The 25,572-nt window shown below is 36.0% G+C and overlaps 1 protein-coding gene across 8 annotated transcripts in view; it reads left to right on the top strand.

Moving 5' to 3' along the window:
* The window catches only part of LOC145693628 (myotubularin-related protein 9), a 148,552-nt gene that overhangs the window by 53,980 nt on the left and 69,000 nt on the right, over window positions 1–25,572 (top strand). For all 8 annotated transcript variants that reach the window (XM_081769801.1, XM_081769806.1, XM_081769809.1 and 5 more), the window contains exons 4-5: window positions 13,986–14,134; window positions 23,814–23,939. In XM_081769801.1, the coding sequence (XP_081625927.1) occupies window positions 13,986–14,134; window positions 23,814–23,939 (275 nt within the window). The remainder of the gene's footprint in view (window positions 1–13,985; window positions 14,135–23,813; window positions 23,940–25,572) is intronic.

Raw genomic sequence — 25,572 nt, forward strand, 5'->3', positions numbered from 1 at the left:
TCAGGGAGAAAACAGGGAAATAGATTTCTCCAGATCAGTAGGAAGCCTGAAATAATAAGAAATAGCAAGAAGCGTTTTTTAAAAATCAGTTTAGAGTTCTAAGGATAGGTAAAGTGGCAGAGTAAAAAAGATAATTGTTAGCGAGAAGCTGTTTTCTGTAATAAATTAAGCGCCCCAAGAATACAGGATGATACAAAAATGTCAATATTTTGGGAACAGATTCCTTACATTAAAATAAGAAAAAAGTTCAGATGGACCTGTGCTCAAAAGTGGATAGTTTCGAAGTTATAGGATGTCGAAAACATGAAACAAGAGAACTTTAAAAGTTGATAGCTCCACTACTATGGGACCTATCGTAGTCGGGTCAAGACATCACTAAGGAACTGATATGTGAACTATCCGAATATCCATGTTTTTAATAATGATCCAGTACAGCTCACAGATGACGAGAAGAACCCTAGCAGAAGTAGTGTGACGTAGGTATGGGCTCGCCCACTTTTCGCACGACACCAAATGACACCACGGAATAGCACACAGATAACTACCCGGAGTAGTAGACGACATCTAAGTATAGACCAAACCTTAAAAACCAAAAATTGACTTGACCGTGTCGTTGACCTTTCCCCGCTACCCCTGTTTTAGGGTTCTTCTCGTCATCTGTGAGCTGTACTTGAACACCAATTTTTAGAGAAGTAGGTGGAGAGTAATCAAGTACTCCCGAACAGCCTCTCGAAAAATGATTGTGAAAGTACCGGAGGTTCTGAAAGATGGATATTTCCATAGTTCAGATACTAGTTCCTCAGTGATGTCTTTACCCGAGTACGATCATAGTAGTGGAACTATAAGTAAAGTTCATTTTTTTCACGTTTTCGGCACCCTATAACAACGAAACTATGCACTTCCGATCACAGATCCATATAAACTTTATTATTATTATTATTATTATTATTATTATTATTTTAATGAGGACTCTATTTCCAAAATATTGTGACAGTTTTTTGTAACTCCGTGTGTATTCCATCTCCACTCTAATCTCTCTGTTAAAACCGAAAATGGTACTAACACTTTCGGTTTCAATATTAATAGATAAGATATCACATCATACAAACCAAACTTCTTGGCGTAATGTACGCGTGATACTGCTACTTGTTTTATTCATCTTTATTATTATTCTTAAATATTTCATTTTGAGGTCCATGCTGTTCAAGAAACATAACTGTAGAGATTTTTTGAACGGAAATTTTGGGTTTTTTAAATATTCCAATTTTAGTGGAGAGAGAACACCGCTTAAACACTTTGAACCTTTGTTTGTTTGTTTTTTTTTTTTTTTTTTTTTCATTAGAACACGAAAAAACATTGAATTACTGCATTCTGAGGAGAAAATCCTGAAAAAATACCAGAATCAAAGAAAATCAGTCCCTCAATAGGAAAAAAAAAAGGAAAATTGGTGGACACAATGGATTTTCTAGTTCCTACGAATTGTTTATAGAGGTATTAGATTAATGTTCAACGGCAGAAACGTTTTAGTAAAAAGTTCTATAGTGTTATCAATAACTGTTCGAAAATGTATTAGATTTCCTGGGGAAAAAATATCATTTAAAATTCATGAATAAACTTCAACCAGTGAAACACATATGTCAAGATATATAACTTCCAGGTAGGGCTGTTCCGATAATCGAGTAATCGATAACAATTCGATAAAATTTCAAAACCGTTTCATCGATAAATAATTTTAATTTTATCGAATTATCGAACTTTCGAGACTCCCGAAATGTTCGAGACTCTCGAAATGATCGAGACTCCCGAAATGTTCGAGACTCTCGAAATGTTCGAGACTCCCGAAATGTTCGAGACACTCGAAATGTTCGAGACACTCGAAATGTTCGAGACTCTTGAAATGTTCGAGACTCCTGAAATGTTCGGGACTCCCAAAATGTTCGAGACTCTCGAAGTGTTCGAGGCACTCGAAATGTAAGAAACATTAGACAACTTCGAGACACTCGAACTCTTCGAGAGTCTCGAATTGTTTGAAAGCAGCAAATACAGAAATATATCAATATGATCGCATTTGTCGAGTCGCTTGAATATTTTGAAAAATTCGGAATTATCGGAGTGTTCTGAAGAAACAATGAATTCGAGGTTATCATAGTTGTATATAATATGTATTACATATATGCAGAGTGTTTATTTTAAAACTTCTCTCCTTAGCAATGAAGTGAAGGAAAAGTGTTTTCCCCACAGATCTGTATAAGGTTTAAGCAGTCTGTCAAAATAGAGAAAGAGGAAGAGAAAACATGCATCACCTGAATGGAATTGGAATCCAAGACACCATTAGTCTACTAATAGTCACTTTGCCGATTGCGCCAATAACGGGGCAGGCAGAAAAATAATTTTAATATGATTTCGAGGGTTTAATTTAAAGTTCTGTATAGCGAGAGCTACTGATATAAGTAGAGGTAAGGAAAGTCGATAAGGCTGAAGACTTATCAAACTTCCGTTTCGAAAATTTACTCTCCGGTGCTCGATTGCCTTCGAGTATTTGAGATTGTCGTGAAACAAACCTTGAGAATTTTGGGTGCGAAGCTCCCTATTACAGGCCGTCCTGTCTGTCTGTTTGCATGTGGCATCCGACGATAACTTTCGAACGGATTGTCCGATTTTGATGGAACTCATTTTAAAATGCTCTCTTTTACTTTCACAAGACACCTATTGTTTTGGTTGCCATACCACAAGGGGATTTTTCCCGAATTGAAGTATTTGTTCTTACTTTGGGCGTAGGCGTGTGAAAGCTACGATAACTTTCGAATGAATTATCCGATTTTTAAAGAGGATTGGTCTAAATGCATATGTCAGGTATCTGTTGCTCTTGGTTACTTTACGATATTTGATTTTGTGCATAAGATGCCGTGCGGCTCTGGGCATTACCACAAATTCAATGCGTAGCTGGGAGGGGGGGATGCGGCCGAAGCGTGGTGCCAACAACACCACATTCATCTACAACTGAGGGCACACTCCCTACATGCCCTCATGGCATGGTGCTATGCACAAGGGAGAACTTTACATATGACAGAACGAAGACTAAAGAAAAATGAAATGAAGTGAAATCTTCCAGTTTAATGACCTACTATTATGTCTGTTAGGCTAAGGGAGAAGTATGATTAAGGCAAGTGAATGATGATGGAAAAACTGGTGAAATGGGAATGTGGAAGGAAACGGGAGTACGCCGAGAAAACCCACGGACACGATGTTGTCCACCACAAACTTACTTGGTCGGGGATCGAAACAGGGAGGGACAAAAGGAATGAAGGGGAAAGGAGAAAAACACACATCTTCTGACTTACATTTCAATGGCACTGATTCAATTTCCATATCAAATTAAAATAACTTCCGATCACTTCTTAAGGAAAAATAGAAAACATTATTTCCTCAAGAGTTCTCTCAGCTGCTTCGTATATTGTTGCAAACAGACTTTCAAAGAAAGATGGTGTACAGTTACTTGCTTTGCAGTTGTTGAAAGCAATATTAGACCCTATCTCTCCTGTCGTGTCCTGCATACAATAGACTACTTATCACTGTTTCTTTCTTTTCTGAAACAAGAAGCCAATATCTTTGAAACCGATTACAATTACATTGTACTTCGGTTGTAATCAGATTTTTCTATGGGAAACAAGGTTATACTGCTAATTCAAGCTGAAACGGTACTGGAAAGTGTGTTCAAGTTACTGAAGTGAAAATATCAGCGAAAAGATCATATGGGATATTTGGATCATTCTGAAACTTGGATATTTGGATAGGGCACATACTAGTTCCTAAATAAAATCTTGACCGGACTACGGTAGATCCTATAGTATTGGAGCTATGGACCTATAAAGTTCATTTATTCATGTTTTCGGCATCCTATAACTCCAAAAGGAAGCATTTGTGCACCCAGGTTGGTCTATACTTTTTGTTTTATCTTGGTCTCAGGATAGGGCTGCCATATTTTGAAATTAGAAAAGCGGGGGATTCTAAACCGTAAGTACTGATGTGAATTTGTGTATTATAAATACTGACGATCCTTCTGACCATTTTTTTTAGTGATTTCTTTGTTAAGTGACACTTCCAATGTACTTTTCTAACAAAACTAAAGTAAAAAAAAAAAAAATTAGTTTTTGCCTTTAATATTTTATTAAGTTCAACAAATGTGAGTCTCGTATTGTAAAGTAAGTATTAAATAAGTATTACAGTAAAATATCTCTAATAAGGATTTCTCTAAGACAAGTTAAAAAAAAAAAAGCAAGCGATATATGGCAGATGTTGTTCATACGGTTTTCTCTCTAAGGAATACAAAATAATTTCTAAACTTTTATCGTAAGAAAGCTAAAACATATTTAGGAGTCTTGGTCCATCTCTTATAAAATTTCTTATCATTTTCAAAGATTTCTACTTGAAATCATATAACATACGAAAATACCACAGTTTCACAATATATGAAATACAGTATAAACATTTTAAAAGAAAAATACTAATAATGAATCTAAACAATATGCTAAGGATCCGTAGGTTCAATTTGCAATCATTTCTCAATATATAAAGACTAGTTGAGCATATAGATTATGTAACAACTTAGACGTGTTCAGTTGAACTGGACAGAATGTTATCGAAGAAATACGCACCCATGAGATCATACATTAGTATTCATGGGTTGAACCAAAATGTGTATGATTATGCCAAATTTTTTACATTTTTCATTCCCTTTAACTTCCTTTAAAAAATCTCGATGGCATAAAATCTTATCATAAAATTCTACGCATGATACGTCTTTCATATTGTACAAGACCAGTAGTAATAATTTGACAGTTTTTGCGTTCATCTTGTTTCTGTCATCTGCCCATTCGCGATTGAGATCGACACAGAAATGTAGCGGTTTACGTTGAATATAACAACACTTTATCAACAAAGTCATCTTAGATTTTTCTCCAATCCGAAAAAGCGGGTGGTTTTTCGTGATTAAGAGATGATTAAGCGGGGGACGAATATAAGACCTGAAAATCTTGTGGTATCCGCTAAAATTAGGTAATGTGGCAACCCAAACGTTGGCGGTGTTGTTTTGAAACACTCTATATAAAATAACGCACCACGTTATTCTAAATTGATGCAAAACTCTTACGTTTTTAAAACCTACATTATTCGTCCAGGAAGCAATCTGCCTCTACCAAACGACGCTTCTGAATCCGCTAGTGTGTGGATTCATCATAATGTACAAACCAACTGTATAGAACATATGGTACACTGTATATTCACTGTCGAAGAAATAGATTTATTTCCGTTTTTCACCTTCATTAAACTTAGTGATGATTTCAAGGTTTCCCCCGCGTAGTCTTATCATACGTCCTAGATTCAAGCCCGGTCTGGAAAATTGTCTGGGATTAACTAATGCCCGAAATTTTAGGGAAAATGGAAGACTGGGAAATTTCGCTGTGTTTGGTCAAGTGCTTGGCTTGCAATTCTGTGTGCTGATATTTATGAAAAAATCAATAACGATAAGGTGTTCTTCGCAAGAATACTTTACTCAGGAAAATAATTAAGACAATAATATAAAAAATATATTTGAAGTATAGAAAATGAGCATAAGCATTTTAGGAAGTTAAGATTAGACTTTTCTTAACTTCTCAATAAACACACACACCATTCTTTAAAATATCCAGAAATTATGGTAATCCACCCCGGGAGATTTTGAATACACGGGGGGTGAAAGTAGCAAAAATATTGGTAAACCACGGTGAACATGATCAGAGATATGTTTGTGGGGAAATATTCCTCCTAAACAACCCCTGAAATCACCACTGATTTGACTAACATTTATTTTACTGAAAGGCTAAAGGGGGAGTTTGCGCCCAAAGCATCATCATATCTGATTGCGGCAATGTGTGAACTAGTGGCCGTTAAGAGAAAGCAAACACGACAGAAGATAATACATTTGGCTTAAAAATAAAATTTTGCTATAACATTTTAGCAACACCGTGCGTGATTAATATGGTTGAGGTGTTGGGCGTATACTATATCGTATGAAGAGGAAATTACCCTATTTGTACGTTTAAGACCGTATCTCTGGCAACACTAATACACTAGCTGTTAGCAAATAACAAACAAGAGATAAAATTCAGGGAAAAATGAACGCTTTCTGTGTGTGGGGGAGAGGGGACGAAAAAGCAATCCCTTTGTGCACGCTTTCTTTTCTCCTCACAAGTACAACTTTGCAATAACTTATCAGATAAAAAAAGTTGTTTGACTAGTTTGGCTGCAAGAAGGAATCATTGGAAAGGTGAAGGAACCGAACTGTCCATCACTACTTTTGATAATACCCGAAACTTCAATAATACTCGGAATTTCGATAATACCCGAAACTTCGATAATACTCGAAATGTCGATAATACCCGAAACTTCGATAATACTCGAAATTTCGATAATTCCCGAAACTTCGATAATACTCGAAATTTCGATAATACCCGAAACTTCGATAATACTCAAAATTTCGATAATACCCGAAACTTCGATAATACTCGAAATTTCGATAATACCCGAAACTTCGATAATACTCGAAATTTCGATAATACCCGAAACTTCGATAATTTCAAATACTCAAAAGGTTTCGAGTAACCGATGACAACTCGATAAATTTTCAGTCCCGAAATTCGATAGGTCCTCAACCTTATCGAACACCCCTACTTCCAGGTACTTCATAAAATTGTTAGGCAACCAAAACGACACTTGGACTGTGGTGGTTGCATATCTTATAGGTTGCATATCTTATACTTCCTGGCAACAACTTCAATAACAGTTTGAAAATCTATCAGGATAGGTAGCCCCGGATTGAATATAGAACTCATAAATAGTTGATGTTGTAAACACGATTTTTTAAATTGTAGAACCCACTACAAGGAAACACAGTGTTGATCAAGAAAGTCATAACAAATGAAAAAAGCGAAACTTTCCGCCTCCACGCCCCAGGATCTCCGTGTAAACTTTTTTGCATCTCGACGTAACAGCACTCACAGTAATAGCACATCTAACTACGCTGATCGTTCACACAAGCAAATGTAATGTAGACCTTGGTGCGGTTGCGTGTTATCCCATCATGTCTCACATGTTCTCGATAGGGCTGAGGCGCGAAGGTGTGAAGAGGTGACATGTAAAAATGATTGAAAACAACCGATATTAGTACCCAATCTGTAGTTTTCGGGGTCGCTGAGATGAATAGTGACACTTCAAATGCTGTTTTAGGTCAGTTTCATCCTCAGTGGCATAGGGGTGAGGAGCGGGGTGAAAAGGGGATGACATTAATTTTTTTTTATCATTTCACTTTCATTTGTAATGCGTATCCTGAAGTGGACAACACCGTGTTAGTGGGTTTTCTCGGGGTAGTTCCACTTCCTCCCACAATTCCATTCTATCAATTCTTTCATCATCATTTACTTGCCTTAATCATCCGACTCCTTAGCCTAAAGGTCATAATTGTGGGCGTTAACCTCCGTTGGAAGAAGGAGCGTTTCAGCTAGTTCTCTACGTATAAGTGCATTGAGTTGATTTTAGTTTAGCGTTCCTTTCAGCAGCGAGGCTATATGAGACGTAGACCTACTGATTAACGTGGAATCCGAACCACACGAGCTCCCGCTGGGACTTGTAGTAATTGAGAATTGAATTCTTTATGGCTGTGTAATAGACACAACTGAAGAAACTTCGGATTTGATTTATCAAGCAAGCATAGGCTGATAGTTAGTGTTATTTTTCAATTGAGAAATCTGGTGTTCAAACTCGGTGATATACCACCCAGGCAGTTTCTTCAGTGTTTTCCCTAAGTTCTACCTACCATACATTGCGATCTGGTATCTTTCATCATGGACTTTGGACGAATTCTTTTCACTTTCTTCCTCATTGTTGTTGATAGTTTCTGTTGCTAATTGGTCTCCCTAACTGTATCTGAAAGCCTGATAATTAATTAATTAAATAATACGGCAAATAAATAAATTCCAACCTCTGAGTTTAGTGATTATGTCGTATTTAAATACTTGTAGTGATAAGGGTCACGTATATTTCATTCTAGGGTTAAATAGCAATTTTGCCTTTCATAGTGGACAACACCATAGTCGACGGTTCAACTCCTGGTGAGCACACGTGGATTAGATTTTATATTAAGTGTATTTATCAGACCTTAACCCACTATTTCAGATTTTTCTAAAATCGAGCAGTCTTATAGTTTTAACCTATAATTGCCTAATACATAACGAAATTGTGTCTGATAAATCAGTAACTGTAAGAAGATTTGTTAAATGTTGTTTATTGTAGAACAGTTCATTTCCGGAACGCATGACAAGAGGATGATTTGAACGTATAATTCTTGATAGTATTTTTCGTCTTCTTTCTCCCCGGCTTTTCTTTCTTAGGTATTTGGACGCATAATTCTTAATAGTATTATCGCGCTAAATTACACTACCGCTCAAAATTTTTTGAACATCCCGGATTTTTGTTAACGTCTACTGTGACCAATTATTTTGGCACGATAACTTTAATGTCGTGCATCAGAGATCCTCCTGTCTAAAGCATAGAATTTGACGACAGCTGAATCGAGGTCTCAGAGTACTGCAGATGATATGTCAAATTATAGTTCTTAAAACTGAAGCCCCCGCTCTAAACATTTCATTTAGATGTTACGTAGAATAAACAAGATTGTGGGAGGCGAGGGAACTTACAAGTTTTGTTGAAAGATGTAAACACAGGAAGCCAATGTAGTGACGGAAATTTGCAATAAAAAGCAGTTTCCAAATTTTGCAATTCTCTATACCTTGTAGATATAGCTGGCGTTTAAAATGCCAAAAACGTCACTGTTTAAAAAAATGCTTACGATGGTCAATATACATCCTTCTGTGCTCAATTTTCGCTAGGTGGAAGCGTATATGTAATGCTTGTCGTTACTATTACAAGGAACAACAGTGGAGTATATGAAATGATCGTAAACACTTTTCAGGTTATGGTATTTTTGGCATTTTAAATGTTCGAGTATCAACAAGGTATAAAGCACAGCAAAATTTGAAAAACTACTTTTTCTTGCAAATATCTGTCACTACGTTGATCCTCTGCATCTACACTTTCCAAACAAAATTAATATCGTGCATCACTTTCCACATTTTTATTTATACTATGCAATATCTATATCAAACTTTTTTTTGTTTCAATTGAAGAATTATATCTGCAGTACCTCTCAGACCTCAATTCAACTGCCATCAAATTTTATGCTAAAGACAGGAGTACCTCTGATGCACGACAGTGAAGTTCTCGTGCCAAAATAATAGGATCAGTAAATGCTTACCAAAGTCCGGGATGTTCACAAACTTTTGAGTGGTAGTATATATTTCGTATATACTTTAAAAAAATGCAGATTGCAATATTTTGATAAGCTTAAAAAAATGGATGAGGTTACTGGTCCATTTTATGTGGTAATATTCTTTAACTGTGAGTTCATATTTTTCATACCCACTCTCCTGAAAGGGGATTTTAACATCCAAACAATAATAATAATAATAATAATAATAATCTAAGGTTGTTAATGTTAGGCCAGAAAAGAGGGGAATCAGTGATTATAAATTGCAGGATAACAGCAGCCTTGTTCTTCTAAGTCAGTAAGTTCCAGAGATTGATTCAGCCTCGGAAATCGTGTGTATCAGTTTTATAAAGAAACAGCGAATTCCGTGGAATTAGATATTGCCATTATAATAGTGCAAGAATTGAAAAACAAAGTATATAAGCCCTGCACTCCGGCGAGCAATAGAAATATAGGCTAAAAAAACACGCGCTGAAGTAACATTACATGTAAGTCAGTCATTATATCAGTATTATTACAAATGTGTTTCTTACGCTAAAAAAATTAATTACTGTTAACAAGCATGTAGTTTTAAAATATAACACAACAAACTCGTTAGCGTAATTATCACAAACCAATACAATACCTTCAACAATTATGACAGGATATATTACACTTAAGGAATATCACCATGATTATAAACATTTCGTAAGTTATAAATTATGAGGCAATAAGAACAGTTGATAATGTGACAAAGCAATTCGACAATATATATAGAAGGAGGCCCTTTCTCGGTAAACAAATATTTCCCATCAACAAAAATAAACTAAATAAAAATCTAAACCTTTATGTTGAGTTCTGCAAGTAAAAAAAAAATATTAGGCGAAAAATGTATCACCTGTATTTATCGCGTGCCACAGGATTCGTTGTTGGGGCATTTGCTGTCCCTTTTGTATGTGAAGGATCTAGAACTAAGTATTAGGGCATTCAATTTGACGCTATAGCTAGACGAGACAGGCATTTTGGTTTACTGGGGGAACGAAAATTTGATGGCGAAACTCAATAAACAAATGTAAGGAATGTCGACGTGGCTTAGAAATAACAATATCAGTATCAGTAAGTCATATACCAACGATTTTCATCACAGCAGGAACATTTCGGTTACCATGATCTCTGCTTCAATAACAAAAGATAAACTGCCGTTCATTCTTACGAGAAACAGTTGACTATAATCTCACTTAAGAGAAACATATAAATAACCTTATTTCTAACTTAAGTCGTCTCTGCTGTGCAATAAGAACTATCATCATCATCATCATCATCATAGGTATTCTGCCTTTATTGGCAGGTCACTTGCCGCAGCTGAGAAGTTTCCATGCTCCACGGTCCTCCGCTAACCTCTTCGTCTTCGCGTATGATCTTTCTGTTTTAATATCATCCATTAATTGTAGTCTCCTTCGTCCCTCCCTCTCTTTCCCGCCACCATACCTTCTAGGACGTCCCTCATGATACAATCTCTTCTTAGGCAATGTCCCAACCAGTTTCTCTTCCTGTTCCTAATACTATCTAAAAGTGTTCTTTTCTCACCCGCCATTTCTAACACTCTCTCATTCGTTTTCCGCTCGACCCAACTAATTCTTTCCATTCTTCTCCACACCCACATTTCAAAGGCTTCCAGTCGATTTTCGTCACCTTTACGTAATGTCCACGTTTCCGCCCCATACAGTACAACACTCCACACGAAGCATTTTATGAGTCTTTTTCTCAACTCTTTATTCAAGGTCCCACAAAACAGACTTTTCTTCCTCCTAAAGGCTTCTTTCGCCATTCCTATCCTTGCTTTTATTTCACGTTCGCACTTCATGTCATTACTAAAAATACTACCCAGGTATCGAAAACTATTCACTTGTTCTATTTTCTCCCCTCCTACTTTTATATTTGCCACAGACCCCTTCGTTCCAGTCACCATGGCTTTTGCCTTTGTAACATTTATTTTCATCCCATATTCTTCAAAGCCCTTCCTCATTTTTTCTAACATTTTATTGATTTTCTTTTCAGATTCTGCAAGAAGCGCCATATCTTCTGCAAATCTTATGCATCTAATCATTCTACCTCCTACCGAAATACCATCATCATCGTGCTGGCTCTTTTTCCCTATATCTTCTAGATAGACATTAAATAGTGTTGGCAAGAGGCAGCATCCTTGTCGAACTCCCCTGCCAATTGCACTCTCTTCCGTTATTTCTTCCCCTATCCTCACACTTACTTGTTGGTTCATGTATAAGTTTCTTATGAGTCTTCTATCTTTTCATTCCAACCCTATCTTCCTTAGAACTCCCAACAACAATTCCCAATTCACGCGGTCAAAAGCCTTTTCTAGATCAATAAATACAACATACAGCTCTTTACCTTTTTCTATAAATCTTTCACCGATCGCCCTTAATAATCCAATTGCATCTCTTGTGCCTTGCCTCTTCTGAACCCGAACTGCTCCTCCTCAACATCTTTATCTGTTCTTTCATATAACCTTCTGTTCAGTATTCGGAGCAGAATTTTAGCTGAATGAGATGAGACTAATAGTTCTATAGTCCTCACATCTCTTTGGGTTCGATTTCTTTGCCATCGGTATCATGATCGTTTTCAGAAAGTCTTTTGGCCATTCTCCTGTTTCATATATTTCATTGCATAGTCGCAACAATTCTTTCTTTCCTTTGTCTCCTATATTTTTAATGAATTCGATTGGTATGCTATCTATTCCGGTTGCCTTTCCATTCCTAATCTCGGATATAGCCTTTTCCAACTCATCCCGAAGAATACTAAATCCTTTATCATCCTCGTCTACTTCATTGTCTACTTCAACATTTAGGCTACATGGTCTATCCCTACTCTCATATAAGTCTTCAACGTATTCTTTCCACCTTCCTATGACCTCATTTCTCTCGCTGACTATCTTCCCATTCTTATTTTTTACTGCCATCATAATACATCCTTGTTTCCTCCGAAATTCCATAGATTTCACCTCCTTGTACATTTCCTCATATTTCCCAATTCTTTCTAATTTTTCTATGTCCTCGCATTTTCTTTTGTAAAACTCTTCCCTCGCTCTGTCTGTTTCTCTTCGTAATTCATTATTTAACTTTCTGTACATCTTTCTGCCCTCTTCTGTATCAACCTGTTTCCACATCTTTCTCTCCCTCATTTTCTGCAACATCCGCTCTGTAACCCATGGTTTCTTAGCAGTTTTGTGTTCGCGGTAACCTACTGCTTCTTCTGCAGCCTGCTGTAAGCAACGTTTAATATGTTCCCACCGTGCGTTACTACCTGCGCCTATTCTTTCCTCTTTTGAACATTTTTCTTCGAATTTTTCAACGAAAACATTTCTTATTTCCTCGTTTTTCAACTATTCAACATTTTGTTACCTACTTTTCTTCTGCCTACATTTTTCAGTTGAATATCTACTTCGGCCAGCACAAGATTATGATCAGAGAAAATATCAGCCCCGGGAAGGGTCTTCGCGTAAGAACTATCAAGAAAAAATAAATTCACTAACAGCTAAAGCCTTATATTACGGTACATTTCGTGGTACCGTATTTTGGGGTAATAGAAAATGAGACACATCGTTTCTAAATTTTAAAAAGTCAGGATTTTATGCTTTTAAAAAAGAAAAAACAGACCTTTCTGCTGATAGCTATGTAAGGATCTTCGTATTTTACCAGTACAAAGTTTATGTATGTATCATGAAATGGTATATACAAAGCTCAACTGTAAAGACTTCGAATTAAATAAAGATATATAATACCTTAGAAGAAATGATTTTTACATTGATCAACATAGAAGTAATATGTATAAAAAAGGTGAAACATATATGGATAAGAAATTACATGTTACTCACTGCAAAAAAGAACAAAAACAACATAGCTAAATTCAAGAAATCACTTAAAAGTTATAGCTTAAACAATTGTTTTTATACTCTTGATGAATTTTATAATTTTGACTATAGAAACATGTAATTATGGTTGCCAATTTACAAATCTTAATATCACGTATATGATCCAAGGATGCAGTAAATTGAATGAAGTTCATTATAACAATATAATATTATACAATTTATATAAACATGTGTGTACAGTGAAAACAACGAGGTTCTTATTGTAACTTAACCTTTCGATGGTGGCCGTCAAACTTTTAAAACAATAAGTCAAAATAATTACTACAAATAATTAATATCACAAATCTACTCCATTATAAAATTCACTCCAGAGTTGGAGGAACTGGAAGTTGTAGTGAGTTTCATTCAGTTTCTATTTTATAATGATCATTTTTTTAAAAATCTTTTGTTTGTTAATTACTTTATTACTAATACAATTGACACAGATCTGGGCTGACTCGGATCTGGGCGGAATCTGCTACTGACTCGCATTCTAAATTTAATTCATACATAATTGCAATTAGTTAAAACATTAATAATGATAAAAATAATAATGCAATATTATTTTGTATTATATTTTCTTGTTCCATTTAGTCCTCTTTCCCATCTTCACCCCATCTAGTTTCTCTCTTCCTCCCTTTTAAATTTCGTACGTTTGTACTATTTAGTTTTTTTTAATTAATTAATAAATCTTTAATTTTGTTTCAAATTCCTTTGCAGATGATCCGAAAAACCACTACCCTTTCTTCTACCGACCAATGTACCAAATTCTGGAAGATGGGTGGACTGCTTTTCGACCAGAAACTGAATTTTCTAAGGTTGTCCAATCAGACGAGTGGAGAATAAGTTACGTAAACAAAGATTTCAGTGTAAGTATTGCCTGTATTATAATAACCTATCGTACAAAAAATAAGTTTCTTTGTATTACATGTGTATAGGAGTAATGATCGCCATTCACTTGCGCCGCTTTTGTAAGTTTCATGTTGGTAATTTCATTTAACCCTTTCAGGACCTAATGTCCAAAGTGCAACATATGGAGTTGTCACTTACTCAATCCTCTGCTATGTGAACGCTATAATTAAGATATCGAGATGATTTTTTTCTATGCCAAATATGATTGGACCATAGTTTATCCTGTTGGTATTTTTTTCTGAGTGTCGAATTTCTTTCTCAAATTTGAGCCCAAAGTCAAAAAATCGTGAAGTTTTGATTTTCGAATTATCTTTTTTAGTCTTTTTTTTTTCAGTATAACTTCGTTTGCTTTAGAGAGATCTACTTAGAACTTGTCAGGTATATACCTCATATGGATACCTAATTTTTTAGACCAGTTTGACCAACTCACAATCAGTTGCCAACTCGGGAAATTAAAATTTTCCTATTTTTCGGTCAAAAAATCGATTTTTTAAAAATTTGTTTATAAATCCGTACTTGTACGTACGAACGCAAGTCAACTTACGCCAGTCAAACATCAGTCCTCACTGAACAAAAGAAAGTACAAATCGTTACAATCGGGTAATTAGGGATCGCACGAAAAATTCGAATTTAGGTTCTAAACCTTGATTTTTTACTTCTCTGCTTACTATAATCAATTTCTTTTTTAAACAATTGTACCATAATCAATTACGAGCTTCGTTTGTTAGCTATCGACACGATATTTCTGAGATACATTAGTGATGTACCGAAGTTTATTTTAAGATAGCTCGCGTCTGTCTTGCACCAGTGTTTCCAGCCATAGACAATTTTAATTCCCTATTTTAGGGGGAAAATTCGAAAAATATCCCAATCTTCGCTCTAGAATTTCCCTTTTTCTTATTGGCCACATTGAAACAAACATACCAGTAGCTGTAAGCCTCGCCTCTGGCCTACACAACACACCATAGAAAGTTTTACTTGGATAATTAGGGAAAGTACAGTTAAGGTTTACAGCAGACCTTGTTCTCTGAGTGGAACCATAATTGTGATTTTTTTTTTTTTTTTTTATAGGTAGAATGAGAGATTTTTTTAATTACATGCTTCGTTTATTAGATACCGTCATGATACGTCTATGATATATTAGTGGGGTATCAAAGTTTATGTTAAGATAGTTTGCTTCTGTCTGATAGTAGTGTTTCCAGCAACAGAAAATTTTAATTCCCGATTATAGGTGAAAAATTCGAAAGATTTCCCACTTTTTCGTGTATAATTTCCCTCTTGTTGGCTACATTCGAACAAACGTAGCAGTATCTGAAAGCCTCATCTTTGGTCTACACAACGCACCGTAGAAAGTTCCAATAGAATAGTTAGGGAAGCTGAAGCACGTGCATAACTATTGATTTTTGCTTATGAGGCGGAAAAAGTGTCAAAATTTCGTGTGTACGATGAGAGAAATTTTTCCTTTCTGTCTTTGTATGGCAGCCAATCGCTTCACGTTTTCACTGTGAGTTGTTGACACACCAAAGAATTTTTTGAGTTAACTTGGACCCATGTGGCGACAGTGGTGCCAGCTCCCACCCACCCCCCCAAAAAAAACATTAAAATTCAGTTAGTTAATTGTTCGTGAAATTTTACCCCTATATTTCCCTCCCGTTGGCAACACTACAATTAAACTAACACCATAAAATTGCCCCATGCTTCTTCTAAGGTCTTAACCATATCAATCGGATAAATAGTCTCTGAATTATAATTCATTAACTGGAAGTCTACGGAAGCGCTAAAAATGACTAGGTCCCGGAAGAAAATACATGAATGTGTTCTTTTTCATTCGTTCTGTTTCGTAGAAAGTACTAATTATATATAACACATACTATTTGTACTTAACTTCCACGAAAGTGTATTCTGTGTATTCTGTCGCTGAACAGTACATTGTCATAATATAACAATATTATATCGATATGTTATATCTCTTAGCAACAACAATATTATATCAGTATGTTATATCTCTTAGCAACAACAATATTATATCGATATGTTATATCTCTTAGCAACAACAATATTATATCGATATGTTATATCTCTTAGCAACAACAATATTATATCGATATGTTATATCTCTTAGCAACAACAATATTATATCGATATGTTATATCTCTTAGCAACAACATTATATCGATATGTTATATCTCTTAGCAACAACAATATTATATCGATATGTTATATCTCGTAGCAACAACAATATTATATCGATATGTTATATCTCTTAGCAACAACAATATTATATCGATATGTTATATCTCTTAGCAACAACAATATTATATCGATATGTTATATCTCTTAGCAACAACAATATTATTTCGATATGTTATATCTCTTAGCAACAACAATATTATATCGATATGTTATATCTCATAGCAACAACAATATTATATCGATATGTTATATCTCTTAGCAACAACAATATTATATCAGTATGTTATATCTCTTAGCAACTAAGAACTATTCCCATGACTTATAACATTGATATATAGACAACAGGTAATAAGTAGTTCATTAAACAAAGTAAACTTTTGGTGTTTTATTTATTTTAACTACGTTTCAAACGCGCTGACTGCGTTTATCATCAGAGTTGTGCTTTAAAAGATGTGGCACTTACTCTGATGATTAGAGACCGGATGTTAGGCAAAATGCCTATTCTTGAATATCAAAGATATGATCAAAAATGACGTTTTAAAGTTTATATGGGAGGTTATAGTTTCAATTTAAGACAATTTTATTTTGCCTATTTCTCCCCTTACTGCCTCAATAATTGCTTTAGTACCTAATGTTTCCTATTCTGTGCATTTTCTTCAAAATAAGCCTTCATTGGGAAAATATATAATTTGAGTTTAACGTCCCTTTTAGCAGCGAGGCTATATGAGAACATATATAATTTATATAATATAAATTATTATTAAGTATTCTGCCTTTTCGGCAAGTCCTGGGACTAATGAGGATTTTTTTTTTCTATGTTAGATTTGGGCCTGGAAATGATTTTTTCACGTTTCTCAATCTTCAACTTCTTTTAACTCCCAATATTTTCTTTTATTTTTCAAATAATCGATCAGCTGTGTTGTTCTTCCTATTCATCGCTTCCCTTCCATCTTTCCTTCCATGGCGGTATGAAGTCAATTTTCTCGCAAGATGTGTCCCATCCAATTGGCCTTCCTACGAAGGATGCTGGATATAACTATCCTCTTCTCTCCTATCTGTTTTAAAACATTTTCGTTTGTTGTTCTCTCTGTCCATTTTATCTTCTCTATTTTCCTCCAACACCACATTTCGAAGCTCTCCAAATATTTCTTTTCCGTAATGTCCAAGTCTCTGAACCATATGGTATAATGCTGTATATTTAGTAGTTGACCAACTTCTTCCTAAGTCCAATATTGAGTGTGCTAGCTAAGAGTGATCTTTTCTTGTTGAGTGCTTCTTTGGCTGGCAATTTTGGCCTGATCTCTTTGGTGCAGTAGGCGTCTCTCGCCAAAATATTTACCAGATACTTAAAATTATCGACCTAACGCACACATATATACAGGAAATATATTAGGTGTTTGTAAACATAAGCAATTTGTATATTACAATATACGGTATATATATATATATATATATATATATATATATATATATATATATATATATATAGGTAGATAGATAGTGAAAGACGATATTAATAAACAGGTATGTTTCTATATTCTTTGAACATTATCTATGACTTGAATCTATTTTTCAATTGTATTGAGTATTTATCTTCATTATTTCGAGTTACATTTTAGTGCTTATTTTTTAAATTTTAAGTGCCTATTTTCCAAGTTTTTAATGCCTAAACATCCGGTCTCTACTGATGATAAATGCAGTCAGTTCGTTTGAAACATCAGTTAAAATAAATAATAAACATGAATGAAACACCAAAGTAAAATTATATAGACTACAATGGTTGATTTATTTATATTAAGCCAAACTTAAATGTACCATTTACCTATTGAATGCCGTGTCCACCATCGATTTGTTCGATCTGAAGCCACTTCTACTGACTATTACCGGGCATCGGAGTTTCCATTGCAAGAGACTGAGTTGCAGCTGAACCATGGATATTGCATCCGACTCCCCTTTACAGGCTTTCCACAGGTCGGACGATGGGACAGGCGCTGGTTGAGGAGTTCAAAAGCACAATAGCCCATCGGGCTCTTGACAGGGATGTTCAGAGAATGGAATTACCGAAATCCCGTTCCATACGACAATAAAATTCCAGCAATGTTTTCGACGTATAGCTGGATGCCTTGTCCTGGTGCAATTCAACCTAGTTCAAGTCTTGTTCGTGCAATGCTGGGATTTCATACTGATACATTTCAGTTAGAACATGAGTGTGGTAAGGGAAGTACAACGGGAGAGCACTTACCTCTGGTGCCTGGGATCCCCTGTTTGACCCTCGCCCAAGTGTGTTTGTGGTGGACAACATTGTGTCCGTGGGTATTCTCGGTATACTCCCGTTTTCCCCACATTCTCATTTCACCAAATCTTCCATCATTACTCACTCGTCTTTATCATCGTCTCCCTTAGCCTAACAGGCATATCGTGGGACGTTAAACAGAAAAGACGAGTCTAGTAATAAGCAGCATTGATTTTGACATTTCACTCCACCTTTCGGAGACGTAGTTGGCCCCTGTAGGAGTAACGGACCACAATCATGAACCCTTTTGGGAAACTCACTGTGCACTGGTGGACGTACTTCGGTCCTTGGCGTCAACAGATATATGTGTAATAGCACGAACTTTACCACAGTCTGTGAGGTAAATCCACGCCTTATCAAGAGTAACAACAAACGTCCACCGATCTCCCGCGAGATGACGTTCATACACACTTTTGAAGTTCCTTTTCGCTCAGCCACATGACGGTTTCAGGAAGTTGCTTTTGCGAACGATCGTCAGACGTAAATCCCTATGAATGGCACGATTGATTGTCGCCTGCGATGTGCGGCATTTGCTAGCCATCGCACACTATGTGAGGTGATTTTCTATAATAACAGTGGGGTCCTCTTCACGGCAGGCTGGTCTCTAGCTGCTCGCGTCAGTGTGGTGGGCCGAGAACTGTACTGCATATTTCCGTATAATACGATTCACAGTGACACAACCTACACATTCTACTATGCTCGACGTCATGAACTTAGCGTCCGAAAGGGTCATAATAAATCCCACTTTCGATGCATCTCTCTACTGCGTGACTAATGAGATACTGTTGCTTACGTTGTATAACCACGGTGTTCAGTTACGCATGCGCGATACAGTTGGACATTTTTCTGCTCAACATAAACGAATCAACCTCTGAATTATATATTTCATTTAATTTATTATTTATCTTCTGTAAATTTTGTGCATTAGTTATCATTCGTTGTATATAGTACATCGTTATATCGGTTATTTTGTTTTCTTTATTATATTTTTATACCTCTTAGCAACTAAGAACTATTCTTATCAACCAATAATATCAACAACAAACAAAAATATATAATATATAGTAATTTAATTTCCCTTTTCTTATGCAAGTCATACGGTGTTTATAACCAAGTGTTTGTGACCAAACAAAATAATTAGTTATATCCTTGTAAAATGATTAAATACAATTTCATAACGTAACGAGTCTTGAAAATAGCGAAAGTGTAAATGCCAATTATTGTTGTTTTTGTTGGCGGTGGTGTTGATGAAGAACGTAATGTTGATTTTGGGTAGGTATTAGGTTCCACAATCAGGTCCTCGTTGTAAGTAGCCAGACCGCTGAGAAATAAAAGTATATGGTATGTGTCCTTCACGAAAGAAGTGATTGAGGGCATATAGCTCCGCATGATCTGTACGGTTGAACTTCATCACTTTGGGATTTCATAGCATAAGAATGGAACAGATCTTGTGTCTTGCACCGTAGAAAATGTAAAATACCAAATCTAAAATATAAAATAGAAGTAAATAAAAGGTTAATTAACATACATAAAAATATGTAATGATAGATTACAATGACAATACAATAAAGATTACAACAAAAATGTCAAAAAAAGACCTATAGTAAGTAAAAAAAATCCGTCATTTGGCGTATTCCAAATAAGCATACACGATGCATTATGTCTTGATTTTTTTTTTTTTTTCACTCCTAGACACGTAGTTTTAAGATTCCCACAGTAGTGTTTTTTTGTTGTTTTTTTTTTTTTTTTTCATATAAGGGCTCAAAACTCTTATCATGACTTATTAAACAAATAATATATATACTAGCCTTTATCTAGCTGGGGTCTCCGCCCACAGACCCCCTTTCACCCCGCGTTTGCTCGGCCTACGGTCTCGTATCTCTTAAACCCTCTTAAATTTCTACGGAATTTCAAGTATCTTTTCCTATTTCAGCTATCTAAAAAAATAAGATTTTGTATTTCAAGGAAACGCCCATTTAAATAACATGAGAATTTCTTCATACCCCCTTGAAACCCTTTAAAAACTAAAAATATTCACTTTTGGCAATTTTTCTGTAGGTAGTCCCGGAAGGCTACAATCATGCCAAATTTCAACATTCTAATCCTGCCAGAAGTGCCTAAACATTTTGGGGTGTACAAGATGTCCCATGTAAGTAGCATGGAAAAGATCTTTCAGTTCCCCTTTAAGACGAACCTAAACTTGGAAATTTTTATTTTTGGTGATTTTCTTGGGTAACGCTAACGAAAACGCACAAGTATACCAAATTTCAAGGTGTTATTCCATGTACCTAAAATATGAGATCAAAGGTCCAAAAAACCGCCCATTTCAATAACATGGAGAATTTCTTAATCCCCCTTTAGCCCCCTGTAACTAAAAAATGTTCACTTTTGGAATTTGTTCTGTTGGTTAGTCCCAAAAAGCTACAGTCATACAAAATTTCAACTTTCCACGTCAACCGGAAGTACCCCTTTATTTTATGTCAGTTCGTGTAGTTTATATAGTAACTAAATTCTGTAAAGGAGCCTCAATAAGTGAGAGCCTCTAGTGTAAGATTAAAAAGACTAACGAGAGCATTACATTCCTCTTCGCCTCCTTATTCAGGAGGTCAGTCAGAAATTGAAATCCTGTTAGGAGAGTACAGTGTCTCAAACACAAACCGAAGAATGGTTCGGATGTCACTTTAAAATAAAAATCTCAGTGTTGCATTAAGACGTAAAAGCAAAAGCAAAAGTCATAATCTCATTTCTAGTTCAGCAAGGTGGGAAATGGTTATCCAACACAATATGTCTATAGTATTTAACCAGAGAAGAAATTTAATCATCATTAAGCGTTTTGCTAACTAAAATTGATGGAAAGAAACACATCTTCAAGCGTAACCATTTACCGTATTAGCCCGCAATACCCTCACTTTTTTACCGAAATTTCAACTGTGAAAAGTTGAGGTGCTGCTTAAATTTATGGTCTTACAAAATTGACTTTTATGGCATTTCATCATATTGAATGTTATTTAAAATTGTGCTGAGTGGTAATTTCTCACTTTGAACATTCGCTCCTCACTCCATAGTCTTACCATAAATACTGTTCCAAAGTTTTAAGTACATTGATTAGAGATACTTTCCAAATAACATGAGCTACATGGATGCATTATGAACTGAAGTAATTATTCAAAATGGACACCATTAGCATGCACACAGTCTTTAAGTCTGTGTGGTCACTCACCAATTATATTAACTGGACATCAGCTGGAAAATCTGCAGCTGCCTTCTGAAGAGACCACTTTAAACTTTCAATATTGGGCTGTCTCTTCTTGTAAGCCATATCCTGAAGCTTGGACCACAATTTATAGTCCAAAGGGTTTAGGTCCGGCTGAGAAATGAATTCCGGAACATTTGCTTCCAACCGCTGCTGAGGTGTCCGTGCCTTGTGTGCTCGAGCTGAGTCTTGCTGGGAGCTCCAGTTCTACTCACGGAAAAGGGTATGGGTGAGATTCTTGACTAGTTTCGCAAGCACTGTCCCCTGGTACACTTTGGGTGGCGTTTTTACCTGCTTTTGACATAAAAGAACTCCGTTGTGCCCTCGTGGCTCACTCCCCACCACACCGTAACTGAGGCAGAATGCTGACTCGTCTGGATCCTTGGAGCCTTTTCACAACTTCTCTAAAGAATGAAACATATATTCTTCCATTTTTGGTCTCCTCAATACTGAAAATCTTTTCATCAGTGAAAAGGATTCGAGGGTACCCATTTGCTGCTTAGCACTTAAATAAACGCTTTGCTTTTAGGAGCCTATGCCGCTTCAGTTCACTTGTCAGGAGATATTTGCGTTGTTTGGTAGCATGGAGTCCAAGGTTACTGATTAACATACGACACATAGACATTTTCGGTATCTTTAGCTCACGAGCCATAACTGACTTTCCTAACTGGATTTCGTCGGACACTCGCGGCTAATGCTTTCACGAGTTCCAGTGTTCGTACTGTGCATGGTCTTCCTTGCCGCGGGCGATCTTTCACAGTTCCAGTCTCAACAAAGCGCTGGATAGTGTGGTAAACGAAATCGTTACTAATTTGCAGCTTCTGGAAGGTTTTGAAAATCTCCCCTGGAAATTTGCCTATCTTTTGTAACGCTATCATCGCCACACGATTTTTATACTCGCCTCATTTCATATTGAACACTGACACCTTTACACTTCTTCAGCTCATCTGGGAATGACTCATACTTCATGGTATCGTACTTGACATCGCTCGCTTGTACGGGCGGAAATATAGCCACCCTCAATAGTTCGGACAGTATTTATGGTAAGACTAGGTATCTACAACTCACCTTTCCACGTCACACAGAAATCGGGGATGGTGGCATGATCCTGTAATCCAGCTCTGTTGGAGTTTGAGGCGAGATTTTGTGATGGCGAACGGCCTATATTGAGGTTTGATGTTGCACGGTCTGTATGTGCCTGCGAATAGCACCACATTCACACCCCGATCATGTTCGCAGCCTACTTTAAAAGCATGTCCCGTCCTTCATAACATTGGTGTTACATAAGGACTCAAAACTCAAGGGGGTACGGTAGCTCAGTGGTAGAGCGCTTACGTCTGGTGCAAGCGGTCTTTGATTCGATCCCCGGCCAAATTTGTGGTGGCCAATATCATGTCCATGGGTTTTCTCGGGGCACTCCCGTTTCCTCCCACACTCTCATTCCATCATCAGTCACTTGCTTTAATCATCCGTCTCCGTTAGTCTAACAGGCATAAGCGTGGAACGTTAAACTGAAAGACTTCATTTCATTTCATTAAAAGAAAAAAGAAAAGAAACAAATAATGAGCTTCGATAATTTAATATGTTACTGTTAATCTGTTCAGTGTAATTGTGTGTAATAAATCGCACAATTGTCTTTTGCGTTTGTTGTCGACAGAGTGTTGAAGTAATATAATATGTGAGCAAATATTAGCCAAATGTGTGGCCAAGAAGGAGCCAAATGTTCATTTGTCCACGGTATGCTAAGGATAATAATACATTTTGTGAGGTGAGATTGACAGATCACTTGTGTATGTTCTTTGCTGCATACTTTTATGAAAAATAATAATTTATTTGAGAACTTTTAACAGAACACACAAGTGTAAATCTATAGTTAATGACAGTTGTTTTGTTGCAGGTATGTCCTACGTATCCTAATGCCGTAGTAGTACCAAAAAGCATTGATGATGAAACGTTGATAGCTGCTGCCAATTTTCGTCATGGAGGACGCTTTCCCATTTTAAGTTACAGACATGAAGGAGGGGTAGGGTCTTTTTTATATATTCTTATATATTCTTTCACCCAGTACACTGAGATCATTCGAATGAATGTTAGGTTTCTGTAAATTCTCATTTTGTGTAATGAAATTATTCAATCTAAATCAATCCCCATCTGTCAATAAACTACAGACATTTGAAGTGCTATAAAATCAGAGTACATTGTTAAATTGGAAGAAAAAAATCTTATTTGCCGTTGTGTTAGGCGTTCGTTTTGAGAATAATTCTAAAATTGGAGTGCGACTTACAGTATACTACAGGGTTCCTACTTATCAGGGAAAATGGTGCAGGTCAAGGAAACTCAGGGAAAAAGACTGGAAATCAGGGAAAGTCAGTGAAATCTTATAAAGTATATTTTTCCTAACGTTAATACTATACCAATTTTAGCTTAACCAACCATTAATGATCAAAGTATGGAACGTTGCTCAGATTTTTATGGGTGGTAAGTGAAATGTACGTATGAGCAATTTATTATTATTTGTCTCTAAAGAATAAATGTTCTCATATAAAAGTATTCACCGTTATTTATTCCTTATTTATATGTCAACGTCATCCGACACCTGTCATGAAACTCAGGAAATTTCCTGCCAAAGGTAGGGGAAGATCACGGAGAAATCAGGGAAATAGATTTCTCCAGATCAGTAGGAACCCTGTACTAGGAATGGCCAAAACCGGTTTGTAGAAAACAGAAAAACGGACATTTCTGATTTGATAGAAAACCGAAAAACTTTTTTTTTCTTTCTTTCTTTCTTTCTTCATTAGTTTATACACTATTGCAGATTTCAGAGATTTTAGTTTCAGTTTCAAAAAGTATTCTGGACTGTGAGTTGTTTGATGTCTTCCTTTGTTCCTTATAGTTAGAGGTACGAGTTTTTCGCAATGCGCGATAAAACGAAATGTGTCAGAATTAAGAAATTTTCAGTTTCTTGACGTTTTATGATATTTTGTGTGTACTTTCATTGGTTTCCATTGCACGATTGAGCACAAAATTTTTAACAATGCACGAAATAACGCAAAATTTTAAAAATACGTTTTTATTAATTTAGAAACGCCAGTTTTTCGCTGAAAGAACGGTAGAATATGTCATGAACGGTGCATTTTAGGTGATTCGGGCACGGCTATGGAGAACATGTTGCACGTTAGCTGTTACCATCGCAGCTAGACTGAGAGGAGCCGTTTTAATTAGCTATCCAGTGGCATGGACTGGTAACAATGAAGGAGGAAAATGTGGAAACATGTAACATGCTTATGTTTAATGCTTAAATGTAACATGTGAATATGTGTTTTCAGAAGACAGCAAAACTTTCCTACTCATAGTAAGTTTACCCTAACTCAAATTTTTCTTCAGTTTGATTTTTATATATATATGAAATTTTCTACAAGTGAAATATTCAATGTATTTTGTTTTTAGGTAATCAATGATTTATTTCTGTAGTGATCTATGAATAAAAGGAACAATTTTAAAAATGTCAGGGAATATCTTTTCCACAAGAGCTGCACAAAATGCGAAACTTTATTTGGAAAATGCGATTTAACGAAAATTTTCAAATTCTTAGTGCGAAAGACTCGTGCCCCTACTTATAGTACATAACAGCATTTTAGTTACGTAAGTTCAGTGAC

This window comes from Thermobia domestica, chromosome 8 (genome assembly GCF_964235325.1).
Source record: "Thermobia domestica chromosome 8, izTheDome1.hap1.1, whole genome shotgun sequence".
Lineage (NCBI taxonomy): Eukaryota > Metazoa > Arthropoda > Insecta > Zygentoma > Lepismatidae > Thermobia > Thermobia domestica.